Source organism: Cucumis melo, chromosome 8, assembly GCF_025177605.1.
Source record: "Cucumis melo cultivar AY chromosome 8, USDA_Cmelo_AY_1.0, whole genome shotgun sequence".
Lineage (NCBI taxonomy): Eukaryota > Viridiplantae > Streptophyta > Magnoliopsida > Cucurbitales > Cucurbitaceae > Cucumis > Cucumis melo.
Genome location: NC_066864.1, coordinates 18,142,890 through 18,168,098, shown reverse-complemented (window position 1 = coordinate 18,168,098; position 25,209 = coordinate 18,142,890). Strand labels below are relative to the sequence as shown.

At 36.1% G+C, this 25,209-nt stretch overlaps 1 protein-coding gene across 1 annotated transcript; it reads left to right on the top strand.

The window, feature by feature from the left end:
- Positions 1-1,132: 1,132 nt before the first annotated feature.
- Positions 1,133-23,711, top strand: LOC103486163 (uncharacterized). Its single transcript, XM_008444032.3, has 8 exons — positions 1,133-1,764; positions 2,167-2,535; positions 2,622-2,881; positions 6,549-6,690; positions 6,867-7,238; positions 7,460-7,591; positions 20,761-20,889; positions 20,979-23,711. Exons 1-8 carry the CDS (start codon positions 1,642-1,644, stop codon positions 23,289-23,291), a joined length of 3,840 nt encoding a protein of 1,279 aa, XP_008442254.1. The 5' UTR covers positions 1,133-1,641; the 3' UTR covers positions 23,292-23,711.
- The last annotated feature ends 1,498 nt before the right edge of the window (positions 23,712-25,209 follow it).

Genomic DNA, 25,209 nt, shown 5'->3' with positions numbered 1-25,209 from the left:
GGATATCTAATAAATGCAAATCTTAATCACATACAAATAATCCACTTTTCTTATTTCGTTTTTTAAATTTTTTTAATAATAAAGATGAGTAGTTTAGTGTTTTGGACACTACATTTGTGTAAAATTAGAGCACATTAGTACATTTATGAAAATTTTGACTAACATTAGGTCCAACTTGTAATAAAACACCCCTATTTTGGCTATAGTAGTTAAAAGCCCTAATAATAACCCTAGCTAAACATGTCTGATGGTTTGTTTTGGGATCCATAATGGAATGATAGTATAATGTAATGTAATAAAAAACCTATGTTAAATTGAATGTTTTGGAAACGATTTATTAGGACTGTATACAAGTTCAATTGGGTCGGTTTTCCACTCAACCCGACTTGGTTGTGTACAAACAATACCTGATCTAACTCAACTCAGTTTCCTTCGGGTCGGGTCAGATCAGATTGTTCTCTAAATACATCATATTTTGAAAGAAAATTATGTATTGATGGAAAAAAAAATTCTCAAATTTTCGTTATGTACAACCCTTATTCTTCTCCTCCTTCCTTTTCTTCTTCTTTAGAAGAGAAATCTTCATTGAGCAAGAGATAGGAGGGTTTAGGAGATGGATATTAAAGAGAGAGAGGAAGGGAAAGAAGAAATATTTTGTGAGTGAGAGATGAAGTGTTTAAGAGAGAGAGTCAGTGAAAGGCAGGGAGACGAGAGAGATGGTAGTGGGCGACTAGGTAAAAGAAAAGAAAGGAAGTCCGAATTTTTTAATTTGGTTCAAGTACATAAAAAATCGGATTGACCATCGGGTTTAGTTCGATTCTATCTCATTTTATGACAAAATTGTTACCGATTCAGTCCACCAGTTTAGTTTGAGTTTTTACATTCTTACGATTTATAAATATCAAACTCAATCTGTTTACTCACAAATCCAACCAACTTTTCCATCGTTTTCATGCAACACGATCTTGTTTCCATTCTAGCTTCGATTCTTTATGCATTCTAATATAAGAGTAATTCTAATTACATTAAAAAAAAAAAATTACTAAAGTGAATAAACTAAATATACAATTTTGAAAAGTTGAGGGATAAACTTTGTAATTTAACCAAAATATAAGTTAAGAAGAAGGAAATTGATGATTCGGTTAATTAGTGATATAACAGTTCCTGTCTCCTCTCTCTTCACCCAGCCTCATTTCTTTCTTCTCCTCCTCCTCCTCTCTCTCTTTCTCTCTCTAGCGAGCAATAAACGTAGCAGCCGAATCTCACCGTCATCGTCATCGTCATCAATCCGAAACCCCTACATCCGTTTTCTCTCTTTTTGAATCTTCAATTTGATGCCCCTTCAATTTCATTTATATTATGCTATTATTCCAATCTACTCCAATCGCATCCAATCAAATTCCATATAATCCATTGTCACATAGTCTCGATCAGATTTGCTTCTGGACGGAGTTATTTTGATCCGCCGACGATCTGATATTTTGTTCTAATTACGTATTGCGATTGTAATTCTTAAGCTACTATCCATTTTGGCTTGTATTTTTTCTTTCTTTTTTTCTTTTTGGTTGTCGATCAGATTGGGTAGATTTGGGTTGTGAGGTAATGGAGGGATTGAGAAATGCAACTATGAGAACTTGAAAGATGCCTGGGTTAACACAAAAAAATGACCATTTAAATGGTGGGTCATCGGCTATATACTCGCTCTCCGCCCATGGATTTTGGTCCCAGCATCGCGACGACGTTAGCTACAATCAGCTCCAGAAGGTATTCATATCTTTCGTTGCTTATTTTGGAATAGTTTCCACTATTATAGATCACTTTTCTGCTCTGCATTTATGCCTGACTTATACTGAATAAAAGTCTGGATTTAATACTGCCGCCAATGTAATCTACGGAAGGAGTGTCTAGCATTTTAGATGTGTGAGCTTGACACTGTAGACCTCTCGTTTTTCTCTTTACCTAGAATATAGTTACTGGTTTTTCCTATTTCTTCAACATGTTGCTCTATGAACAACAAATCTTCTTTGGGAAACTAAAGTATATAATTGTTTAATTAATTACCTTAAACCATTAGTTGGGATATGCGTGATCTAATTCCAAAATTACTTGGAACTAATGTGGTGAACTGGCCATTAATTAATTAAGTTTTGTTTATTCTATATATAGTTTTGGAGTGACCTGCTGCCCCAAGCCAGGCAGAAACTCCTGAGAATTGACAAGCAAACCCTCTTTGAGCAAGCTCGTAAGAACATGTACTGCTCTAGATGTAATGGTTTGCTGCTTGAAGGATTTTTGCAAATTGTCATATATGGGAAGTCTTTACAACAAGGAAAAACATGTGTGAATCATTCCTGCAACAGATTAGGGGTTTCAAAAAATCAAGCATGTGATGGTTCATTATCGGTTAATGGGTTTCAAGATGAAATTCAAGATCCTTCTGTACATCCTTGGGGTGGTTTGACCACAACACGTGACGGGGTGCTGACACTTTTGGATTGTTATTTGCATTCCAAGTCTTTCCTGGGTCTCCAAAATGTAAGTACTTGTTTTTGGTTTTCTTTGCTATTGGGCACTCCATGTTAGCTTATCCTTTTTAATGGCGAAGGTTTTCCTTGAAGCAGGTCTTTGATAGCGCACGTGCTAGGGAGCGAGAACGAGAGTTGCTTTATCCAGATGCTTGTGGTGGGGGAGGTCGAGGTTGGATAAGTCAGGGAACAGCAAGTTATGGCAGGGGACATGGAACAAGAGAAACATGTGCCTTGCATACTGCTAGGCTTTCTTGTGATACATTGGTTGATTTCTGGTCAGCATTAGGAGAAGAGACTCGACAATCTCTTCTAAGGATGAAAGAAGAAGATTTTATTGAGAGGCTAATGTACAGGTGTCTAGCCGATGCCCATCCTCTTTTTCATATATTGCATTTAAACTAATGAAAGGAAAATGGGATAGTTGATGCTTGGTGGAGATATGATTAGATAATATAACCTTTAGGGATACAAAGTGTCATGACCACATTTTGAGTAATACTAACATGAACAAATAGAAGCTTGACTTCTTATTAAAGAATAAATCTGCTTATTTTTATCATAGGTTTTTTTAACCGATACTGATTTCTTTTTATGGATTTTGAAGATTTAAGCTAGTGTAGAATGTTGCCCTAGTGTGTGTGTGTGTTTGTGTATTCACTTTTCTGCTTGGAAGCGTGATTTCTTATAAAGAAAACAAAGAAATCTAGAATTACAGCTGTCTTGATTGATTGTATAGATATAGTATTTAGTTAATGAACTTGTAACTTAAGTTGGTTGTAGTTTACAAGCCATTCTTCTGTCATTACGTTCTTTGGATGGTATATATTTAAGATGGTATGTATGCCCTTTCTAGGTCTAAAAATTTGTGCAATATTCAATCAGATTAAAAGAACAAATGGTACAGCTTCTAATCCTATGAGACGAGTAGATAATAAATGCATCGCAAGGTGCCTTTTTCTCTTTCAATAATTGCGAAGTTGACTTATAGGAAGTATTATGAAATGTTTTTGAAGGGCTCATACTCTTTGGCAAAAAGTGAGATGAGTTGATATAAATAAACTGGAAGAATTGGAAGTTGGTTTTGATCTTTCAATTATTGTGAGTTGATCTATGGTAAGTATTATGAAATATTCGTGGGGAGATCATGCTCTCTGGCCTAATATTAAAGAGGATTTTTTGGATTAAATTGTAGGATTTTCTGGTTTCTGTTGGCAGACATTGTGTTGTTTGGAGGGGATTCTGGTGCCGTTTGTTCTAAATAAGCCAAGAACTCTGTGGCACGAGATTATAGTGAGCAAGTATGATCCTCACCTTTTGAATGGATTGTGGCTTGGTCTTGAAAGGCACATTTAGGAACTCTTGGAAGTATATTGCTCTTAATGGTTCTTTATTCTCTGATTTTGTTTACAACTCTATTTGAGATGGTTGAAACACGTATTTCCAAAAAAGACTTTGTGGCACAACATTATTGTGACGTGAGCAAGTATGAGCCTCACTTTTTCGAATGGATTGTGGCTATGATCTTGAAAGACACATTAAGAAACTCTTGGAAGTTTTGTCATTTCTAGTGGTTCTTTATTCTCTAATTTCGTTTACAATTCTATTTGAGATGGTCGAAACATTTATATCCAGAAAGGCTGATAGTTGCATGATACTCCCATTTGTAACACATTTCTTAGTTGTACTAGCCTCCTCTCTTGCTTCTAGTCATTTCTTATTCAAGTAATTGGCATGTGTTTAACTTCGGTGTCTAACGTGCTCTGTCTCGGAAGCGTTGGATGTGTTGACTCTCTTTGCTCTTTTGGGAGAGGTCCATCTTCATCTACGTAATAGAGTTATATCTTGGTGGTCTTCTATCTCTCCAAAGGGTTTTCTTGTCACTCAGCTTTCCTTCGTTTGAGTGCCCACAACATTCTTATAGAAAAGTTTATTTTCCTCGTTGAGGAAGATAAAAGGTTTCCAAGAAGGTTAAGCTCACTGCGTGAACAGTTTTATATTGAAGATTCGACACCCTGGACTGCATTCAGGGAACTCTTTTTTTCTGATTACGTGTGAGGCACTTCTTGTAGAGGAAGAGGTTCAAGATCTTGGTCATATTCTCGAGAGATGCAAGTTTGCTCATTGTTTTACTGGAAATTTTTGGTGTGCATGTGGATTGTATCCACGATTATAGTTTCATGATTAAAAATATCTTGTTCCATCCCTATTTTGAGATGAGGGTCTTACCTTGTGGCATTATCTCTCAAGAAAAATGCATCCATCGCTGAACTTTAACTTCTCAATCTTGGAACCTCATGTGTCATCTTATGGATGATGTTATTGTGGAGTGAACGTCTTTATCAAATCCTATTGAGGCTTTTACACCGTATGGTTGTGATGAAAATGGTGCTGGCTTTCAGAAAATGATGGGTTTTCTCTGCAAGTCCCTCACAAGAAAATTGGCTTCAGCTGATTAGAGGATTTTTGACGGTTTTTATACACACGTTTCGAGGGGTACCTATCTAGAAATTGCTGAAAAGTTTTTCCTCAGGAGCTCAATTATAGCATAAACACTCAAGATTCCCTATGTTTCTTACTGAAGAAATTCCCATGGATATACTAGTCTCCAAACTGCTGTCCTGTATGAAGAATCTGGAATCACAAATGACAAATCAATATTTACTGCAATTGCTGGTTTGCAAATAAATTTTGGATCTTTATTCTCTCTAAAATTTGGATTGAACTGGAATATAGACTTGCTCAAGAGAGCTTTTCTCCCATCTATAATGTCTATTAATGGGTCATCCCCTTACAAATAAGAAAAAGACCCTTTGGTTAAGCTTCATGAGAGCCCTTTTTTGGAGCGCTAAGATGGAACGTAATTGCCGCATCTTTAATGATAAGGAACGTGGGATTATAACTTTTCCTTTTGAAAAGGAGAAAAAGATATTATTGAATCTATTTCTTTCCTACCTTTGTCTTGGTGGAGGTTAAATTAACCCTTCTGAAATTATAGTTTATCTACTCTCCTCAGTATTGGACCAGGTTGGGTGGTTGGAACGGCATGAAGTGGCTTGTTGATTGCCTCATCTTGATGCACATTATCCAAGCTGTTTGAATACTTTTTCATCCAAGATTTTTGTTTAAATTGACGTGATTTTATTTTCCTTCCTACTTTTGTAAAAGGACTTGTCTTGATCTTGAGTTCGTTTCATGTATTGTTGTATTACCGATTGTTCCTTGAATAATTTTAGAATATTTGCTTATGGATATGAGAGGTTGCTAAGGGGATCTCAACCTACTAGTTGAGACTCCAAGGTGCAACTTCTGATCCTTTTTGTTTCTTTTGATTTTGTTCTCTATTTTTTTACATTAGTCTCACTTCATTATATCAATGATAGAGACTTGTTTTTGTTTCAAAAAAAGAAAAGATTATTGGACTAGTTTCATGTAGTTATCTCTTGATAGGTTATTTTGTACAATTTCACCATATCAATGAAGTAGTTTTCCTTTCTTATTTATTTTTTTTGTTGTTATTAATATTATTATTTATAGACCATTTAGCTAGAGAGGGATGGATGATAGAATGTTTAGAGGGGTTGAGAGGTCATGGAAACAGGCGTGGATCCTTGCCAAGTTTAATACCTCTCTTTGGGTGTCTGCTTTAAGAGACTTTTCTAACTAACCTCTGTCTTGTTATTTCGAATTGGAGCATTTATTTTAAACCTTGTTATTTCTTTTTGTGATTTCTCTCTCTCTGTCTCTCTCTTCCAATGAAAGCTCAGTTTCTATCCTTAAAAAAAAGGAAAAAAAAAAAAAAGGAAAACCAACTTATTCTATCTAATTCGTTCTGTGTGCTATGTGTTTGCATAGTCTGCTGAGACTTATCTGCACAAATTCAAATAGTATTTAAGATTGTTATAGTTAGTGAGGAAGATAGAAAGCAAGCCTTGTTTATTCTGATAATGTGTATGTTTACTTGTCTGCATTTTTCTTGCCTCGTTCTTTTGTGCGCCTTACAAAATGTTGATTATCTCACAGGTTTGACAGCAAGAGGTTTTGTAGAGATTGCAGAAGAAATGTTATCCGTGAGTTCAAGGAATTAAAGGAGCTGAAACGCATAAGGAGAGAGCCTTGCTGCACTAGTTGGTTTTGCGTTGCAGATATGGCCTTTAATTATGAGGTGGATCCTTGCACTTTGCTTCAACTTTAAGTGTTCTTCTACCATCATAATTATAAAGTAAACTTTACAATTAATATGAATGATAATTATAATGACTACATAATCATGTAAGATTTCTCTAGATTGTGTTCGTTCTGCAATCAGCATGAAAGAATTTATAATTTCTATTGTCTCAGGTCTCGGATGACACAATCCAGGCCGATTGGCATCAAACTTTTGCTGACTCTGTGGAGACATATCATTATTTTGAATGGTCCGTTGGAACAGGAGAAGGAAAATCTGACATTCTGGAATTTGAAAATGTTGGCATGAATGGAAGTGTTAAAATAAATGGCCTAGATCTTGGTGGTTTGAATTCATGTTTTATCACCCTCAGAGCTTGGAAATTGGATGGACGTTGCACTGAGCTCTCAGTAAAAGCTCATGCATTGAAAGGTCAACAATGTGTTCATCGCAGACTTACAGTTGGAGATGGATTTGTTACAATCACGAGAGGGGAAAATATCAGGAGGTTTTTTGAGCATGCTGAAGAGGCCGAGGAAGAGGAGGTTGTTCACTTTCTTGTAATTTTGTCTCTCTAGGATTTTACCTGCTGAAAACTTTTTGATATCATTCATAGTTTCAATAATGACTGGGTTTCTTGTTTTTGCTATGAAAGAACTATCTGAAACATGACATGTTTCATGAACGTGAAATTCTCGTGGGTGACAAATGGTTTTTCTTCTAAATCATGGCAACTCTAATTGCTTTGCTGAATTGTGTCTTTTAGGAGGACGATTCCATTGATAAAGATTCAAACGATTTGGATGGAGATTGTTCTCGTCCACAAAAGCATGCGAAGAGTCCTGAACTTGCTCGGGAGTTTCTTTTGGATGCTGCAACTGTCATCTTTAAAGAACAGGCATGTTATCTGCAATCTTCTTGGCTTGTGCTTTCTTGCCAATTGGCATTTATGGCATTATTCTCTCTCGAAGACAAATCAAATGTTAAAGTCTCTTGTTTTGAGACATTTTTTAAGCACCAGGGATATAATTAGCAGTTAGGCACATGCTTACGAAGAAAAACATTTATTTTATTTTTATTTTTTTGAGAAGAAAACAGGGTTTTTCATTGAGATGATGAAAAAGAGACAAATGCTCAAGATACAAAAATATATAAACAAGATGATAAATCCTTTTACAACCAAGCGTAAGGTCTACACCTAGAACTGAAGCAAACCAAACAAGTCAGGAGAAGGCAGAACTTTAGGCAAACTCAAACTACAAAACCAAGAAAGCAATTAATCTTGAAAGGCTCGAAGAATTCTTTCAAAGTGAAACTTCTCAAGGAAAACTATAACCCCGAAAGTGAACAAAAGAACTAACAAATGTCTTCTAAAATACCCAACCAAATTGGAAAACATTGACCTTAGGTCTTTAGGCGAGCTGTCCAAAATCTGCTAAAATTGAAGAAAGTAAACCAACACCCAAAAATATTGTACCCACTGAAAGACTCACAAAAAGGCTTCAAAGTAAGCTTCAACTGAAAGAACTTTTGATGACAAAAAACTGAAGAAGATTAACATAACAACTTAAAATTGTATCCCAAATCCCCGGTTAAATCTTAATTCTTTTTGAAAAGGAAACAACCTCTTTATTAATAATAAGGAAAAAGACTTCGTAACCACACCACACAAAAAGAAAAAAAAAATGACAAAAGAAAAAAAAAAGGAAAAAAAAGAAAAAGAAAACAGACACAAGAGAATTACAATTTTGAACTTTAAATTAAAAGTTAAATTACACATTTATGGAGTCGGTTGAAAATGCAGCATATTCTCAGTTGCGATTGTTGGTTCAGATATGTATATTTATGCTTCCTTTATCTTTAAGTATCATTTAATGAGATGTAGAAAGAAGGTCTAATATCCAGCCAAGTCGGCTACATCTTCCCTTTAATTTCTCCCAAGACTCAAGAGATCTGTTTCTGTTTCAAAAAAACTCAATAGTGAAAGGTTATGCCAGTGGACATAATTCTAGTTTACCCATTTAGGCGAGTGACTGAGGATAAAGTAGATGCTACTATGCTAGAAATGAGACAATACAAGATAATAAAGGAAAATTGGTGATGACTAGGGAGAAGAAATATAGGAAAACTTCTCAAAACATTTAAACGTTTCAACGTTGAAGTTTAGTTACTGCAGTTTACTAATAGGTCAATTAAATGGATTTACAAAAAAGATTTCCACTTGGCCAAAAGTCTCATCACTATAATAAGAGAAAAGATAGAAACGTTTGCTCCTATATATATCCCTTGTGACATTATCCATAATGGAATGCAAAGAGGTTTCTATTGCAACAGAGCTCTGTTGGCCAAACGGCTTTTTCTTTGAGTCTGAATCTTTGTGGTACATTCTTATTGTTATTTTTCTTTTAAATGGAAACAAGCCTCTTCGTTGTGAGACCATTAATCAAAGTAAAATAGAAAAATACCAAGAGAAACAAGGCCTAGGGATTAGGAGGTATACTCAGGCACCTCAACTAGGTTGATGCCCCCTTAGCACCGTCATCATATCCATATAAACTATCCAAGTAGACTAAAAATAGAGAACAACCCAACAAAAAAAAAGCAAAGCATCCAAGTACAACATGGTACTAGTGAATGATACATCATAAAACAACAACCAAAGGGGCAAAAAGCAAAAAAAAAAAAAAAAAAAAAAAAAAAAAAAAAAAAAAAAAGAAAAAAAAAGAAAAAGAAAAAAGAAAAGAAAAAACAATTTCCAACTAATACAAATTGAATCACTGAAAAGAACATAAAATAAAAGGCTGGCTGTGTGATTACTCTCCAATTTAGGCTTATATCATGTACCTAGAGTTTGCAAAGAATTTGGATAGGGCGCACCAAGGGGAAAAATTAAGTCTTCTCGTCTCAAAACGATCCAACCAAGGATTTGATTTATCATGGAAGTCTCTTTGGTTTCTTTCAAACCCTAAATCCGCTAATAATGCTTTGTATTGTTCCATAAGTAATTTAGGGCCAAATTTTCAGCGATAGGCCAACCAGAACTTGGAAAATGTTATGCCGAAATGTGAGTGTAGGATTATTGTTAGTAAGCATGACCCCATCCCTTCAAGTGGTTGTCCAATGGGGTTAAAGGTACATTTCATAATTTGTGGAAAGATATTTCTCGTCAGCTCCCTTCATTCTCCCTTCATGTTCTATGTGTCATGGGGAAGGTAAGGGTACTTATTCTTGTAAGATCAGTGAGTGGGGATTGATCACTCTGCTTTTCATTTTCTTATTTATATCAACCTTTTTCCTATAAAAATCATGTTTTTGATTTCGTGGCTTGTTGGCTTAGTGGACAACTAAGTTAGACTTCTTGGTTTGGTTAGGGAACTTGGTGTCTTTTTTCTTTGGTTTCCTTTGTACTTTGCTGATAGTGATGTAGTAGGAATAGGGTATTATGGTCAAAACTTTAATCTATTAAAATTTAAATTAGTTTCTTTTATTAATTAGGATTAGGATTAGTTTGCTTTTCAATTATAAATAGAGTACTTGTCTTGTTATATTCACAACTTTTAAACATTAATAAAATTCTCTCATTTGGTATACATCAATTTGGTATCAGAGAAGCCGTTTGGACCATCGTTGTCTGCCATATGTGGAAAACTGAGAAACTCTTCGTGACGTTGATCACAAGAGGAAGCTTTGTGAGTTGTGCTCATTGCTGAACAACACATATAATAAAAGGGGAACCCTTAAAATTCCAAAAAGAAAAAACCAAAGATTTATCAAGATTTTGCAAGAATGGAATTTTATAGTACTACAATTTGGGACAAATTATTATAGAGAACAACCAAGAAAGACGGAGAAAATATGCAAGAGAATTCAAGAATCAGCCTTACAACAATTATGATGAAGAAGCTTATTATATGAATAAAGAAGCTCAGCTCCTTTTCAAAAAATATGATGTAGAAGGTTATTCAAGAATACCCAATTTGTACACCGAATATGAAGTTTTTGAAAAACTGGAGAAGGATGTCAAGAAAATCCAATATTTGTTGAGAGAGATAACTCAAAACATGGAGCAATTTTTAGAACATTTGCAATAACCTAAAAACAATGTAATTCAATAAATTCACTACGAGGAGAAAACGATGAACAAAAATCGGATAGGGAAGTGACAAAAGTTTAGGATTAGTTTATTTGGTTAGTTAGAATTAGGATTAGTTTCTTTTATTAATTAGGATTAGGATTAGTTTCTTTTATTAATTAGGATTATGATTAGTTTTTTTTTCAATTATAAATAGAGTATTTATCTTTTTATATTCACAACTTTTAAACATTAATAAAATTCTCTCATTTGGTATAAATTAGATAGGGAAGTGGCAAAGGTTTTCTCTTTGTTGTCCTTACTTGTGATTTTAATTTTAGGTTGGGGAGAAGGGATGTACAAGTTTGGTGTCCTAATCCTGTTGAGGGTTTTTTCTTGTGAATCTGTTGTTTTTGGGATGTTATTGGATCCTTCTCCGGTTAGCGAGTCAGTCTTTGATGTGCTTTGGAGGATTAAGATTCCTAAGTGATAATTTTCTATAATATATTGAATAAACCAAAGTACATAATGACCTATTACTTTGGTGAATAAATAGAGACCAAAGTATTAATGAAGGAAAAATACAGATATGGAAAGCATTAAATAAAAATAAACCCAATTAACCCTAATTTCCTTTAACACTCTCAAACTCAAGGTGGTAGAATTGCGAACAACTTGAGTTTGTGAAGAAAACATCCGAACCAAATCAGCAGATATTTGATAGAATCAGAAATCCAAGAAGAACCAAACACACAAAGTACTTCTAGGCTGAAAATCGAAACTCGCGAAGAACGAAACCAAAACCTTTTGGGCTAGAAACATAGATCATCATAAAGAGATGGATAACAAAACCTACGAAGAACAAACCAAAGAACTTTTGGGCCAAAATAAAGATTCTCATCGAGAGATCTATAACAAAACCCATGAATGACTGATTTGAAAACGAAACAGAAAATAGAAATAGCAATTGGGCTAACTGAACCAGACTTAATGACTAAACCAACCAAAACTGGACCAGACCAGTGAAGACTGAACCAAACCGGTTTGATTTAAAACACTGAACCAGGTCTCAAATAAACCTCTTTTCTTCATAGTTTTTGGCGTATGAAGCAGGCACACCCAAACATCTCAACTAGATTGACACCCCCTTAGCTCTCTCATCATATCCTTAAAACATAACATAAAAAATCGGTCAAGGCTTATAAATTCAGGCATTACAGATAGGACAAAAAGACTATTGATCACTAGCCTGACTAGGGATTCAACAAAAGCCAAAAGTTCAATAAGAGATTTATTCTCAAGACAAAGATTAAGATGGAAAGATAAAAGGCTTGGAGAAGGAACACCACGAGGAAGCATTCTTACATGCAGCTTCAAAGTGATCCAACCAAACAAAGGACTTATCGTGGAAAACCCTTTGATTTCTCTCAGACCATAATTCTGCCAAAACCGACTTTACCGCATGTATCTAAAATGTTTGATGGATTTTTTTGAAGTGCACCCCAACTAAAAGTTGCTGGTATTTCCTTGGAGGTCAGCACCAAACACCCAAGAAAGATTAAAGAAAGAGAACAACTTCTCCCAACATAGTGCTGTGTACGGACAGACGAAGAAGAGATGTAAAGGATCTTCTCCATTCCGATGACATAAAGGGCAAATGAGCTGTTAGGAAGTTTATGCTGCATTACAGAGGATACATTAAGATCACAGTTCAATCTTTGGAGTTTGATTTTTTTTTTCTATTTTTTCCATTTAGGACATTTGCTTGAATTGGCATGCTTTTTTTCTCTGTTGAAGTGTTGTTTATCATTATTTGTATTACTTGTCTTTTGTATTTTTTAGCATTAGTCTCTTTTCATTATACTAATCAGCGATGTCCGCAAGTTGTTTGTGGAGGAAGGTATAGAAGAAGAATAACCTTCTCTCCAGAAATTCAGAGAAGAAATCCCATAACACTGGCATGACATCATTGAAGCTTGTGGTATATCTTTCCTTTGAGTTCTATAAACTTTATTTCCAGCATTGAAAGTAGTCTTGGATGTGCTAGTGCATTGAAAGTATTTTTGGGAACTCAAGGGAGCTAGGAGTTACTAAAAAAGATTGGTAGTTAGGAAGCAGATAAAGAAGATAGCCCCGGTTTTGGTTTTGCTACAAGTGACAAAAAGTTAAGTTTTGATCCAGATTTTTCAAATCCTTCTGGAGCTCCCTTGTACTTTTGATGCTTATGAATTGTTTGTAAAAAGATTTTTGGATCACAAATGAATATGGACTGTATGATCATAGAGAGATTATGTATTTGGTTGGAACTTATTTCTTTAGCAGAGTTGATTCTGGAGCCTTGATCTTTTGGAGGTAATTTAGTATGACAAGATGAATTCCAGCAGGCAGTTTGACACGAGGAAGAAGAAGATGTTTAGTTATACAGCAGAAAGTAGTTTGCTGGGAACTATTGTTTCAAGATAACTTGAAGGTTGAAGAAGTGAGTGATTTTCAGATTCTTATGGGTTTTAGTCACACAAGAAAGTACGGGTTATATTCGACCAAAGATAGTGGCTGTTGGCTCCTATTGGAAAATTTTTGAGTTAATTCATTGCTTTGAATAAGAAGCTGGAAAAATCACAATGGGAATCCAATAGTCCACGTCAAATCAATAACCTAATTTGGAAAATGGCTTTTGGAATTTAGGGTTGTTAAAAAGGAAGATGTTTAATCACAGCTTGTCTCCTTCAATCTACACTTCATGCTCTGCTGCTAGTGACTCAAGGGTCGGCCGCTAGGAAGTTTGGACCAACTACAATCAATTATAGAAGAACATCGAATCTATATTCTATTCGAATTGAGTGATTTGATATATTTGATTGAGTGAATTGTGGTATTATCCTTCATAATAATGCTTTCTTCTTAAGAGATAGTTCCAATCTCCTTCTTTCTTCAGAGAACTGCTATACCTAGTTTCTGACTCGGGTACATGACCACTTCCAAGCTTTGAGACCAAGACTTCGAGGACTTAGATAGATGACTCTCTTCCTTTGGTCTAGCCTTTTTGGTCTCAATGCTGCCGTGGAGTGGGATTGAAAGCCTATTCATACCTTCCCTTGTACCTGTTTTTGATTGCTCATTCACAACTTGTTTGCATTGTTGTCAGAATTGTGTTTGGGAAGATTCTAGAGATTTTTTCAGAGCTAGCTTCTCAGTGTAAGACCTCGATGGAGTCAGCAAAATTTTAGCCTCCTCGTGGTGTTCCTTCTCCAAGGATCTCGAGTTTAACTCAGTGCGAGATATAAGCCTAATCGGTCGCCTCTTCTTTAGATGGATGTTTAGTTTGTTTTAGTCTTTTTAGTCCTTTGATTTGTATTTTTTTGTAGTTCTTTTGGTTTTGTTTTGCTTTTGGACATTACTCATTTGTTTTGGTTTTTAGCTTGGTTGGATATGATGATGGTGCTATGGGTGTGTCAATCTAGTTGAGATGTCCAGGTGCACCTCTTGTTCCATGGTTTACATGCTCATTGTGTAATTCTCTTGTACTATGAGCTTTTGTCTCATTAATACATTGATAAAGAGGCTGTCTCCTTTTTTTTTAAAAAAATTCTTATTTCCTTTAAAAAAAGAAGAGAAGCCTCAACTTCATGCACAATGTTGAAAGTTGATCGAATCTTGAACTTAGGGCTACTTTGAGAATGAAAGTCAGCTTCAAATTTAATTGTGCCATTCAAGAACTAAGTGAAGAAACAATTACACTTGAAAGAAGAAAACCAAAATTCTTCTATGGATGAGAAACACCTTGAACACTTTGGAATTAATGCTTTGCTCCTCAAAGAAATTACTACACCTTTGAACAAGGAGAACTTATTTAAAATGAGGAGAATAGAATTTTTCTCTTCATGCATTAGGTTAAAAATCGAACCATCTTGAAACATTTGCTGCCTGCAAAGGGTTATCCTTAATTAAACCAATAAGAAGTTATGGAGTAATTAATTTTATATTGAAGATTGAAGCACAAACATCACTATGAATAGGGTGAATGGTTGAAAAAGTTTAAGGTTGAGACGGAAAGGTCTCTGCTGTTTTGAATGCATACGTCACAAGACAGAGAAGAGACATCAACTTTATTAAATAAAGGAGGAAATAAATATTTCATATACCGGAAATTTGGGTGACCAGGGAGAAAATGTCACAACATACAATCTTTTCTGAAGTTGAAAAATATGAAGACAACAAATAGTCCTATATCAATTCCTATAGGGAGCATCATCGTTAAGGAGATAGAGTCCCCTATCATGCTGGGCAATGCCAGGGAAAAGGCAACTTGACAATTTAGATCTTTCGTTATCTCACTAATAGATAGTAAATTGTAAGATATTTTCGGTACATGCAACACATTTTGTAAAGTTATTCAGATCTCCAGAGAGTAACGGGGTTGCAAGCAATAAGTAATATGACCTTGCTCGCAATAGGAGAAAGGACTCATATGCAATCCAAATCTTTTCATTACCAGCACCTGGAAGATACAATAGAAAATTATGATAGGATCCATTCAAATGATTTGTAGCTTCTAAATCAAGTATCCACGATTCTATACCATTTATGCTGAGAAGACTCCATTTCAAATGATTTGTAGCTTCTGAATCAAGTATCCATTATTTTGTACCATTTATGATGAGGAGACTTAAGGATTGAGAGGTACCTGATTGAACAATGACCCCTAGGTAAGAGACACCAGAGTCACTTTGACAATTCACCTGAGGTTGTGGCTAGGGGCACTCTTCGATTCTCTCATAAGAACTTGACTAGGGTTGGACTTGTCATTTGGAGGATGTCTTCTCTGCTATTTGGTGGTCTACCATGTGACTTCCAACACCGTACTTTTGTATGCCAAGGTTTCTTGCAATGTTCACACACCAAGGTGTGTTTCCAATTGTGCTTGTCGTTATCAGAACCAGATAATTTCGTACTAAAAGCAGTAGAATCAATAGCAAATACAGTCTTGATGTTCATAGCACTGACTCTGTCTTCCTCTAGATGTACCTCAGAACACACTTCCATAAGATGAGCTATAGGTCTTTGTTCCAATATATGACCTTGCACTACATTGAACTTGGAGTTCAAAGCAGGTGGGAAATCATAACACGATCAACTTCCTCAATCTTGGAATATTGGACACCTCCACACGGATAATCCAGATAGATCGGGAACAATTTGTTTAAGTATGAAGTGACATCCATTGCCTTTATTTGCACCCGTGAGCCTGTTTACACAAAGTGTAAAGACGAGGCGAATTGTCTTTTAGAATATAATTTTTGAATTGCATCCTAGATACCTCGAGCAGTCGTAGTATACAACAATGATTTCTCTATTTGAGGTTCCTTACTACTAATCAGTTGTGATTGAAGTAGGGAGTCTTCTCCTTTCCAAATGCACTCTTGAGGATCCCTTGGTCTAGGTCTTGCTATTTCACCAGTAAGATATCTAAACTTGTGATGCCCTTCAAGGACCATTTTACTAGACTAAGACCAAGAGAAACAATTTTGACCATTCAAATTTTCTCCTGCAATTAACCCTGTGGAATTTTCCACAGAGTCAAACAAATAGTTTATAGTAGTTAAAGTACAGAAAGAGGTTACTAGATTCTTTGGATACATTGGTAAATGAGAATGGATCGTAATTCACTATATTAGAATTTAGGTTTGTTGAAGCACCTAAGGCTGCCTCAAGAGCAGCGATTTGTTACTGAAAACTTGTTTGGAAAAGATATTATCTCTTAAAAGATTCAGCTCCACAATCCACGGATAATGGGTTGCCTAAGAAGTACAAAATTTTCAGTATTTATTAATGGTAAGCCAAGAGGCCGAATCTCAGCATCTCGAGGTATCCGCCAAGGGGACCCCCTCTCCCCCTTCTTATTTCTCTTAGTGAGTGAAGTTCTAGGAGAAATCATAAGCAAGCTTCCTAGCAGTGGCCAATTTGAAGGTTTCCTTGTTGCTTTTTAAGCTTAAGGAAGCCATCAAATTATTTGAATGGTGTTCGGGGTAGAAAGTAAACTGGGAGAAATCTGCCCTTAGGTGTTAATGTGGGAGAGAATGATTTGATTCAAACAGCAAATCTGCTAAGGAGCAAGGCAGAAAAGTTATAGATCTTAAATTTAGGTCTCCCTTTGGGAGGCTACCCTTGACAAAATGTGTTTTGGTAATTAGTCATTGATCAAATTCACAAGAAACTAGATAGGTGCAAAAGATATAACATCTCTAGAGGTGGAAGACATACTTTGTGCAACTCAGTTCTGGCTAGTCTTCCCACATGTTACCTATTCTTATTTTCCATACCTGAAAGTGTGGCTGCCTCTTTAGAGAGAATCATGCGAAACTTCTTTCGGGAAGGTCATGCCGATAGTAAAATTAACCAGCTTGTTAATTGGAACAAGGTTTCATCTCCTCCAAAAGATGGGGGTCTTGGCCTAGGAGGAATTAAAATTCATAACACTGCTTTGCTTGCTAAATGGGGTTGGAGATACTCGAAAGAAGAGTCAGCTCTTTGGAGGCAAGTAATTAGAAGCATTCACGGTAAGGAGGCTTTTGATTGGTTCACTAAGGGGAAGTCCGGTAACAGCCTAAGAAGCCCTTGGGTTAACATTGCTAGATTTTGGAGGTTGGTTGACTCATTAGCCTCATTTAATCTTGGTAACGGTCTTAGAATCGGTTTTCGAATAGATCCTTGGGTTGGTAACACCCCTATCAAGGAGCAATTTTCTAGGCTCTTTAGAATTGCTCTTTGGCCCAGATGCTCTTTTCTGTTTTTTTCTTGGCCATTGGCCTTTAGAAGAAGTTTGGAAGATGAAGAAATTACGGAATTTCAATCACTTCTATTCCTCCTCTCAACTGAAAAAGTGGTTAACTCTGATGACTTTAGATCATGGTCCATTGAGTCCCATGGACGGTTTTCCGATAAGTCTCTTTCGACTCACCTAAAAACTGCCTCCCCGATGGATAAGCGTCTTTTTTCAGCAATATTGCAATCAGGCAGCCCTCGGAGAATTAACATTTTGATTTGGATTATGGTCTTCAGGTTCGTCATTAGTTCAGAAATTTTGCAAAAGAAATCCCCAATAAATGTCTCTCCTTCGATTTGTCCTCTTTGCTTGAAGGCTAGCAAAAACCTTCCTCACATTTTCTTGTACTGTCCCGTCTCTTCCTTTGGCTGGGAAAGGATTTTCTCCTTATTCAATTTAGTTTGGAACTTTGATAGTTCACTAAGCGCTAGTGTGATTCAACTGCTGTCGGGTTCGAATTTACCCAAAACACCTCGTATCATATGGGAAATTTTGTCTAAAGCTTTACTCATAGAAATATGGATCGAGCGAAATCAACGTATCTTCCATGATAAAGCAAGGCAAAGGGCAGAAATTATGCATGCAGCAGATCTTAATGCTGCAGCTTGGTGTTCCTTAAGAAAGGAGTTTGTTAATTATTCCATTCAAGATATTTGCCTCAATTGGAATGTTTTTCTTAATCAAGACTAACCGTTGTTGCACCAGATCCATAGAATTGCAGATTTCTCAGTTTGAAGCCTTGAAGTTTTGAAGGATCAGCCTTTCTTGAGTTTTTAACTTTGAGATCGTTTATTTTGGGTCCTTTTCTGTTTTTTCTGGTCACGTTTTTTTCTGTTTTTCTGGACCTTTATAATAGGCTTGGACGTTTATTTTTATTGTTCCTCCGTCGGCTTTTTGCCTTTATGTTTTAGGGATATGATGCTTGGCGGTAAAGGGGGTGTCAACCTACTTGAGATGTTTGGATGTGCCTCCCGATCCCCCTAGGATTCCCTCGATTACAACTTCTTTATTGCTCTTTTTGTATAACTCTCAAAGTACGAGTTCCTATTTATTGATAAAGAAGTTTGTCTTCGTTTAAAAAAAGAAAAAAAGATTAGCCAATTGTTGTTGTACTCTTATCGGGGATAAACCAACTGAACCTTGATGTTCATAACTAGGCGATGCATGATGAGGATGATTCGATTGCTGTGAGAAACTTGTTGCCATTGTAGGGAATTTGCCTCGGTGGTTGGCGAACGACTCACTAATCTCGGTTTCCTGGTGTATGTTCCAGCTAAGGTTTTCGGTAAAGGATTGTGGCAGTGCTAGAATTGGATGGATAGATATGCAAGGACTGAAGATAACGATCAACAGCGGTTTGGATATTACTGGTAGTGATGACAGTGGAAAAATTGGTGGCGCTTCTGGCGGTTGTTGGCAGCGGCTATAGCTGAAGCAAGACTGGTATAGAACTAAAGTTATCTTGCATTCGCCAATGACGGCTAGGGTTTCGTCACCACTCTGTGTTACCATTTTCAAAGGTAGAAAATATAACACAAGGTTTAAGTGGAAAACCCTAGAACAAGGAGGAAAAAGCACAATAGAGAGTTTTATTATTTTCACATAGTGAGTTTCAAAGAAGACGATTTTATAGGCTCTAGCAAGCCTTAGTACAAAAAAGGAAATACAAAAAAGGAAATAAACTTAGGGTAAAGTAAAATACTAAAATACTCTCCGGGCTACGAACAATCAACAAAACATCTTATTTCCAACACTTGCTAACAATAACTTTGTACCATAGGATGTAAGAATCATGATGAAATCGCCAAAACCATTTAGCCAGAAGCGTCTTATTTCCAGCCTAGATTTGTTGCTGGTTGCCAAGGACTTCCCTTGACTTGGGTTGGGGAGGGATCTTTGTTTCTGGATCCATCCTTCTTAGAGTTTTCCTTCTGGTTCTCTTTTTCATCTTCTTGAGTAGTAACCCATTGATTCCCTTGACACCCCTTTTTTCCCTTGGCTTGGAAAGTCAAAATCCCTAAATTGTTAAAGTTTATTGCCTAGCCAGTCTGACATGAGAGCGTTAATACTTGAGATTGCATGCTCATGCAAAGACATTTTCCCTTTGAGGGGGTGTTAGTGGTTTCCCTTCTTGAAGAGCGGTGGAAGACCTGTACAATGTTATTTGGAAATCCTATTTGTCCTTTCAATTTAGTCGCCTTCTTGGGGTGTTTTTGGAGTTTGTTTGGCATGAAAAAAGGACTATAATAGGGCTATGATGGGCCAAGTTTGGCTTTCTTTCCCTATAGGGAGTGGGACAGTTTTCACTGTTTTTTCCTTTTATCCTACCTTTGTTTTCTTGTACTTCGAGCACTAGACTCATTTCATTAATCAAATAAAAAGGTCTTGTTCCCATTTAAAAGAAGGCAACGCTAGTAGTTGGACATTATTCATAAAGGTTCTCAATCTGGGAGGAACTGGTTTCTCTCTCGTTCTAGATGGATTATTGGGTTGTTAATGACCATTAGCGTCATCCATCTAAATCTAATGGGTCATCTTGGCTCGTTGGGATATCTCATCTTCCATTTTCTGTATACCCTTGATTCTTAATGAAAGTTTGAAAGATGTTCGACTTAAAATTTATTTATATCAGATTACAATTTCTTTATCTTGAGTGGAAAATTACATCCAATTGTTTGACTTGGCATGGATGTCAGTAAAAGATTATCCTTTCGTTTCCATAATGTGATAGAGCCTGGATGTATTGAATATAAAAGAAAACAAAAATACATGATACTTGGACCCTCGACCCTCCCTTCTTGAGATTACTCTCAAGCCTTAATTCACTCACCCTTTACTTATAACCAACTTCCCTTACAAACTCCCTGTCAAATTATTAATATACCCCTAATAATCCCTTAATACCCATCATATCATTATGATGGTCTAATTGATACTTGTTTTAAGGAAATTCCTCTTGAAGGTTTTACTTGTTGGAATTGCTTGTCCGCTTAATCCAATTGAAACTTCAAAGTCATAGTGACTTTCTGTTGCTCACCAGTTTCCAATTAATCTAGGAAATTTTCTAATGTGATCTCTTCTTCTAGCTTCTTTGACTGGAAATGGCACTGATCTAACTTTTGCCTAGGAATTATAGGTCACTTTTATTCTTATACCTTATGGTCTTTTCCAGGTTGAAAAAGCCTTCAGAGAAGGAACAGCACGCCAAAATGCGCATAGCATCTTTGTGTGTCTTGCACTAAAATTACTGGAAGAACGAGTTCACATAGCATGCAAAGAAATCATTACTCTGGAAAAGCAGGTTTCACTGCAATCTATATTATTACTCAGAAGCTTATTTACAAGAAATAAGATCTCGATTTACTGTTAATGTTTGAGAATTTGCTGCAGATGAAACTTCTTGAAGAAGAAGAGAAGGAAAAGCGTGAAGAACAAGAACGCAAAGAGCGGAAAAGGACTAAAGAAAGAGAGAAGAAGCTCCGGAGAAAAGAAAGATTAAAAGGAAAGGATAAAGATAAGTTGAGTTCTGAATCAGCTGAAGTGTGTGCTCGTTCTGATGTCTTGGAGGACTTGTCTCCATGTGTTTTGGAGCCAACTTCCAATGCAGTCGGTGAAGTATGTGATACCAGCGTGCCTGAATCTTCTGACATTCTGGATGAGCTGTTTTTAAATGAATCCATCATTTCAGAAGGGCAAAATTCGTTTGATGATAGCTTAGATGGAAAATTTACCGATGGAAATGATGGAAATGAGTCTTTCATAAGTGATCAATCTAAGGTTTCTCGATGGAGATTAAAATTTCCTAAGGAAGTTCAAGATCATCCTTTCAAGTGGTCTGAGAGGCGCCGATTTATGGTTGTTTCAGAAAATGGGATGCTGGTTAACAAATCTGAGCAAAGATATCATCCCGATAGTTCGGAAAATCCTTCCAGGAGTATGAATGGATCAAACAGGAAGTTAAGAACAAATTCATTAAAGGCCTATGGTCGACATGTCTCTAAGTTTAATGAAAAGTTGCACTCTTCCAACAACCGGGTGTCTTACGACTACCGTTCCTGCATCTGTAACCAAACTAATGAATTTAACAAAAAGGCCGAGCCATTTGTTTCTTCAGTTAGAGTTAACCGAGATGTCAAATCTGTGAGTAAGTCAGAATCTTCATTTGATATGTCCAAGCAAAGTTATCGTTCTAACAAGTACAGTTATGGAGATCATTCTCGTGATAACGGGAGACTGAAAACCAAAGCTGCTTTATTAAACAATTCTCCTGGTAAAGATTTTGTATATTCAAAGAAAGTTTGGGAGCCCATGGAATCACAGAAGAAATATCCTAGAAGTAACTCAGATTCAAATGTTGCATTGAAGTCTTCAACTTTCAAGTTTGACGCGGAACCTGATTATGATGTTGTGAAGTCGAGGGATGGTGTTGTCAAGTCAAGGGATGGATTTTGCAGTGGTGAAGTTAGTGTAACTTCTGGTGCAGTTGATCAAGAGGAGAGTAATTCTACTGAATCAACTTCTGGTATTGAATCAGATGATGTCTCCCAAAATGAAAATTCTATAGAATCGAAGGATCATAAAAACGTAGAAGAAGACGTGTGTGAGGTAAAACAGTGTTCTGCAAATTCAGCCATAGACACAACATTGACATCTAGTGGGACCAGTAACCAAGTAGGGACTAGCTCATTAAATTCTGATAACTGCTCATCGTGCCTGAGTGAAGGAGACAGTAATACTATTGGCTCGAACCATGGAAATTTAGAATCCTCCTCCACATCCGACTCAGAATATGCTAGCCATCAATCAGAAGGAAAAGAATCTTCAGCATCCATTCAGAATGGCTTCTCTGAGCATCATGAGATAAGGATAGATAAGGGAATTGGAGGTGAAGCCAGGGGGAGCAGGAGCTATTCCGGTCTTCCTCAAGATAATGAGGGATGTAATGTTCAAGTGAATGCACCCAAAAATGTTCCTCATAACTTCGAAGCAGGATTCTCTGCCGTTAGTCTGGATTCCCCATGTCAAGTGACTCTTCCTTCGATTCAGAACCAAAATATTCACTTCCCAGTGTTTCAGGTTCCTCCATCAATGAATTATTATCATCAAAACTCAGTTTCATGGCCAGCAGCTGCCCATGCAAATGGAATAATGCCTTTCTCCTATTCAAATCACTGTCTATATGCCAATCCTCTCGGGTATGGTTTAAATGGTAACCCACGCTTCTGCATGCAATATGGCCATTTGCATCATCTTTCTAATCCGGTTTTCAACCCTAGCCCAGTTCCTATTTATCATCCAGCTTCGAAAGCCAGCAATGGTATCTATGCCGAAGATAGAACTCAGGTCTCCAAATCAGGTGCAATATCAGAAAGCTCTGTAGCGAATTCAGACGTCGCCGTTACCACTGGACATCAATATGCACTCAGTTCGCCACCGAGTGGAGATCTTAAGCAAAATGATACTTCCAAATTGCAACAGGATAGCTCAAGCTTTTCATTGTTTCATTTCGGAGGGCCTGTTGCACTTTCAACAGGAGGTAAATTAAATCTCACGCCTTCTAAGGAAGATGATGTTGGGGATTTTTCAAGAAATAATGAGGTGGAAGTTGTTGACAATGGTCACGCTTTCAATATGAAGGAAACTGCCATTGAAGAATACAACTTGTTTGCAGCAAGCAATGGCATGAGGTTCTCATTCTTCTGAATGAGAACAAGAAGATATGAGGGGACTGTTTTCGATTTACGAGTCCCTATCTTCATATATTTTTTTTAAATGAAATTTTACAGAACCTTGCTACATAATAAGTTTTCTTGAAATCTCAATTTTACTTATAAGTTTCTCAGTAGTTCATTGCTCTCAAAATTTGTCTCACTATATTTCCAGATGTAGAGAACACAAAAACAAAAGGAGAAAAGAAAAAAGAAAAAAAGAAAAGAAAAGAAAAGAAAAGAAAAGAAAAGAGTGCTATGTGTTTGAAGGTTTCCAAAACGAGTTCGAGTTTTTTCTATCAACAGAAAATTTGTTGATATGAAAATTTTGCTGCCTATTATTTGCTTGAAACTGTGATTCATCTTGAACGTTTTCTTTCAGTTTTGAGCAATTATCTGATTTGTTTTTGTGGTTTGACTTGGAATTTGTGTGTATACACATCTTTGTGACCCTTATTGTTGGCGTTCCATGTATTCTGTTTAGGGAAAGAATCTCATGGCATATCAGTATAATATACATTTATAGTTAAAGCGCTTTTGTTCTTTATCACTGCCACCTATCTTAAAATCTACAATGTAAAAAATCTGAAAATTTTGGGTTTACAGATGACCTCTTTTATAAGGGTCAAGGGAACTTATTTGTACGGATAAACCATTTGATCTACTTTTTAAAAAAATATGTTTTCTTTGTCTTTCTGATTATTATACCAAAGTATTATCAGCATGTGGTGAATACCCGGTTGAGAGGGTCTTGTACCTTTAAATACCATGCTTATACAACTAAGTAGTGGACTGAACGAAGAAAGACACTCCGATTTCTCAATTGAAAGGACTTACAGTATGTTAAGAAGACAAGGTGGCAGTTCATGAATGTGTTTTGTTATACCTCTAAATGCACAATTCAATTAGGCGATGAGCTATCTATAATGTGTGTTGAATTTTTGATGTGTTGATAGCTTAAATTCTTGTGTTAAACAATTTGATATGTTATGTTGCATAGAAGTTTTATCCTCTTATATTCAAGTGTAAGCATTAATAGAGGTTTTTTAGGCAAACCAAGATCGAACATAGAGACTTAAATGGACTACGAATTTGGATGCCTAGCTTTCTCATTTGTAGTGTGTATCTATTCATTAGGGATGTATGTGAAATATGCTTTTACCGCATAAATCTAATAAATACAAACTAATATATACAGGTTTGTGTGGTATGCAATATGACATGGATGGTGGGTGAGTGTGGATAAAATGAACTAGAGAATCGTTTTATAATAGACAACAGTGAATCAATGAAAAACTTTCGCTTAATGATTGCAGAACTAAGCTAACAATCCTTTAAAACTCTTAAATGTCATGCTTCCAACTACTAAGCAAGACAAGCTACCTCTAGGTGCGTTAATGGCGCATATTTTCTATCTCTAGACATACATGTCAAAATTCAAGGAATTTCACTTTTCTCTAATCATTGTATAGGTATTAATGTTTCAACCTTTAATTAACATAGATTATCTCTTGGCACTTAAATGTCACATATCTTCGTATTTTCAGACATACAAGATAAGGATTAACTTAAGATTTAACTTTGTCTTTAAAGCTAACTCTTTCATTGTTTAATGTTGTCCAAGTCATTTACTCTGTCGAACAATTGACCAACAATGCTCATTGCTTTAGGTGTTGAAATAATCATGAATTAAACAAGATGAACTTCCTACTCATAAATGCTTTTCAAAGAACTGTAAATTTATCTTTGCAATTCATTTAACACATTGATTGCTTAAAAGGTGAAGATAATAGATATGGATAAATGAAATTGATAGGTATCCATATTCTTATAAAAAATCTTAATCACTCGGACCTCAAATTCGTAATACAAATACAAATGAAGTAGAGAATAAAAATGGAGAGGTAGAGAAA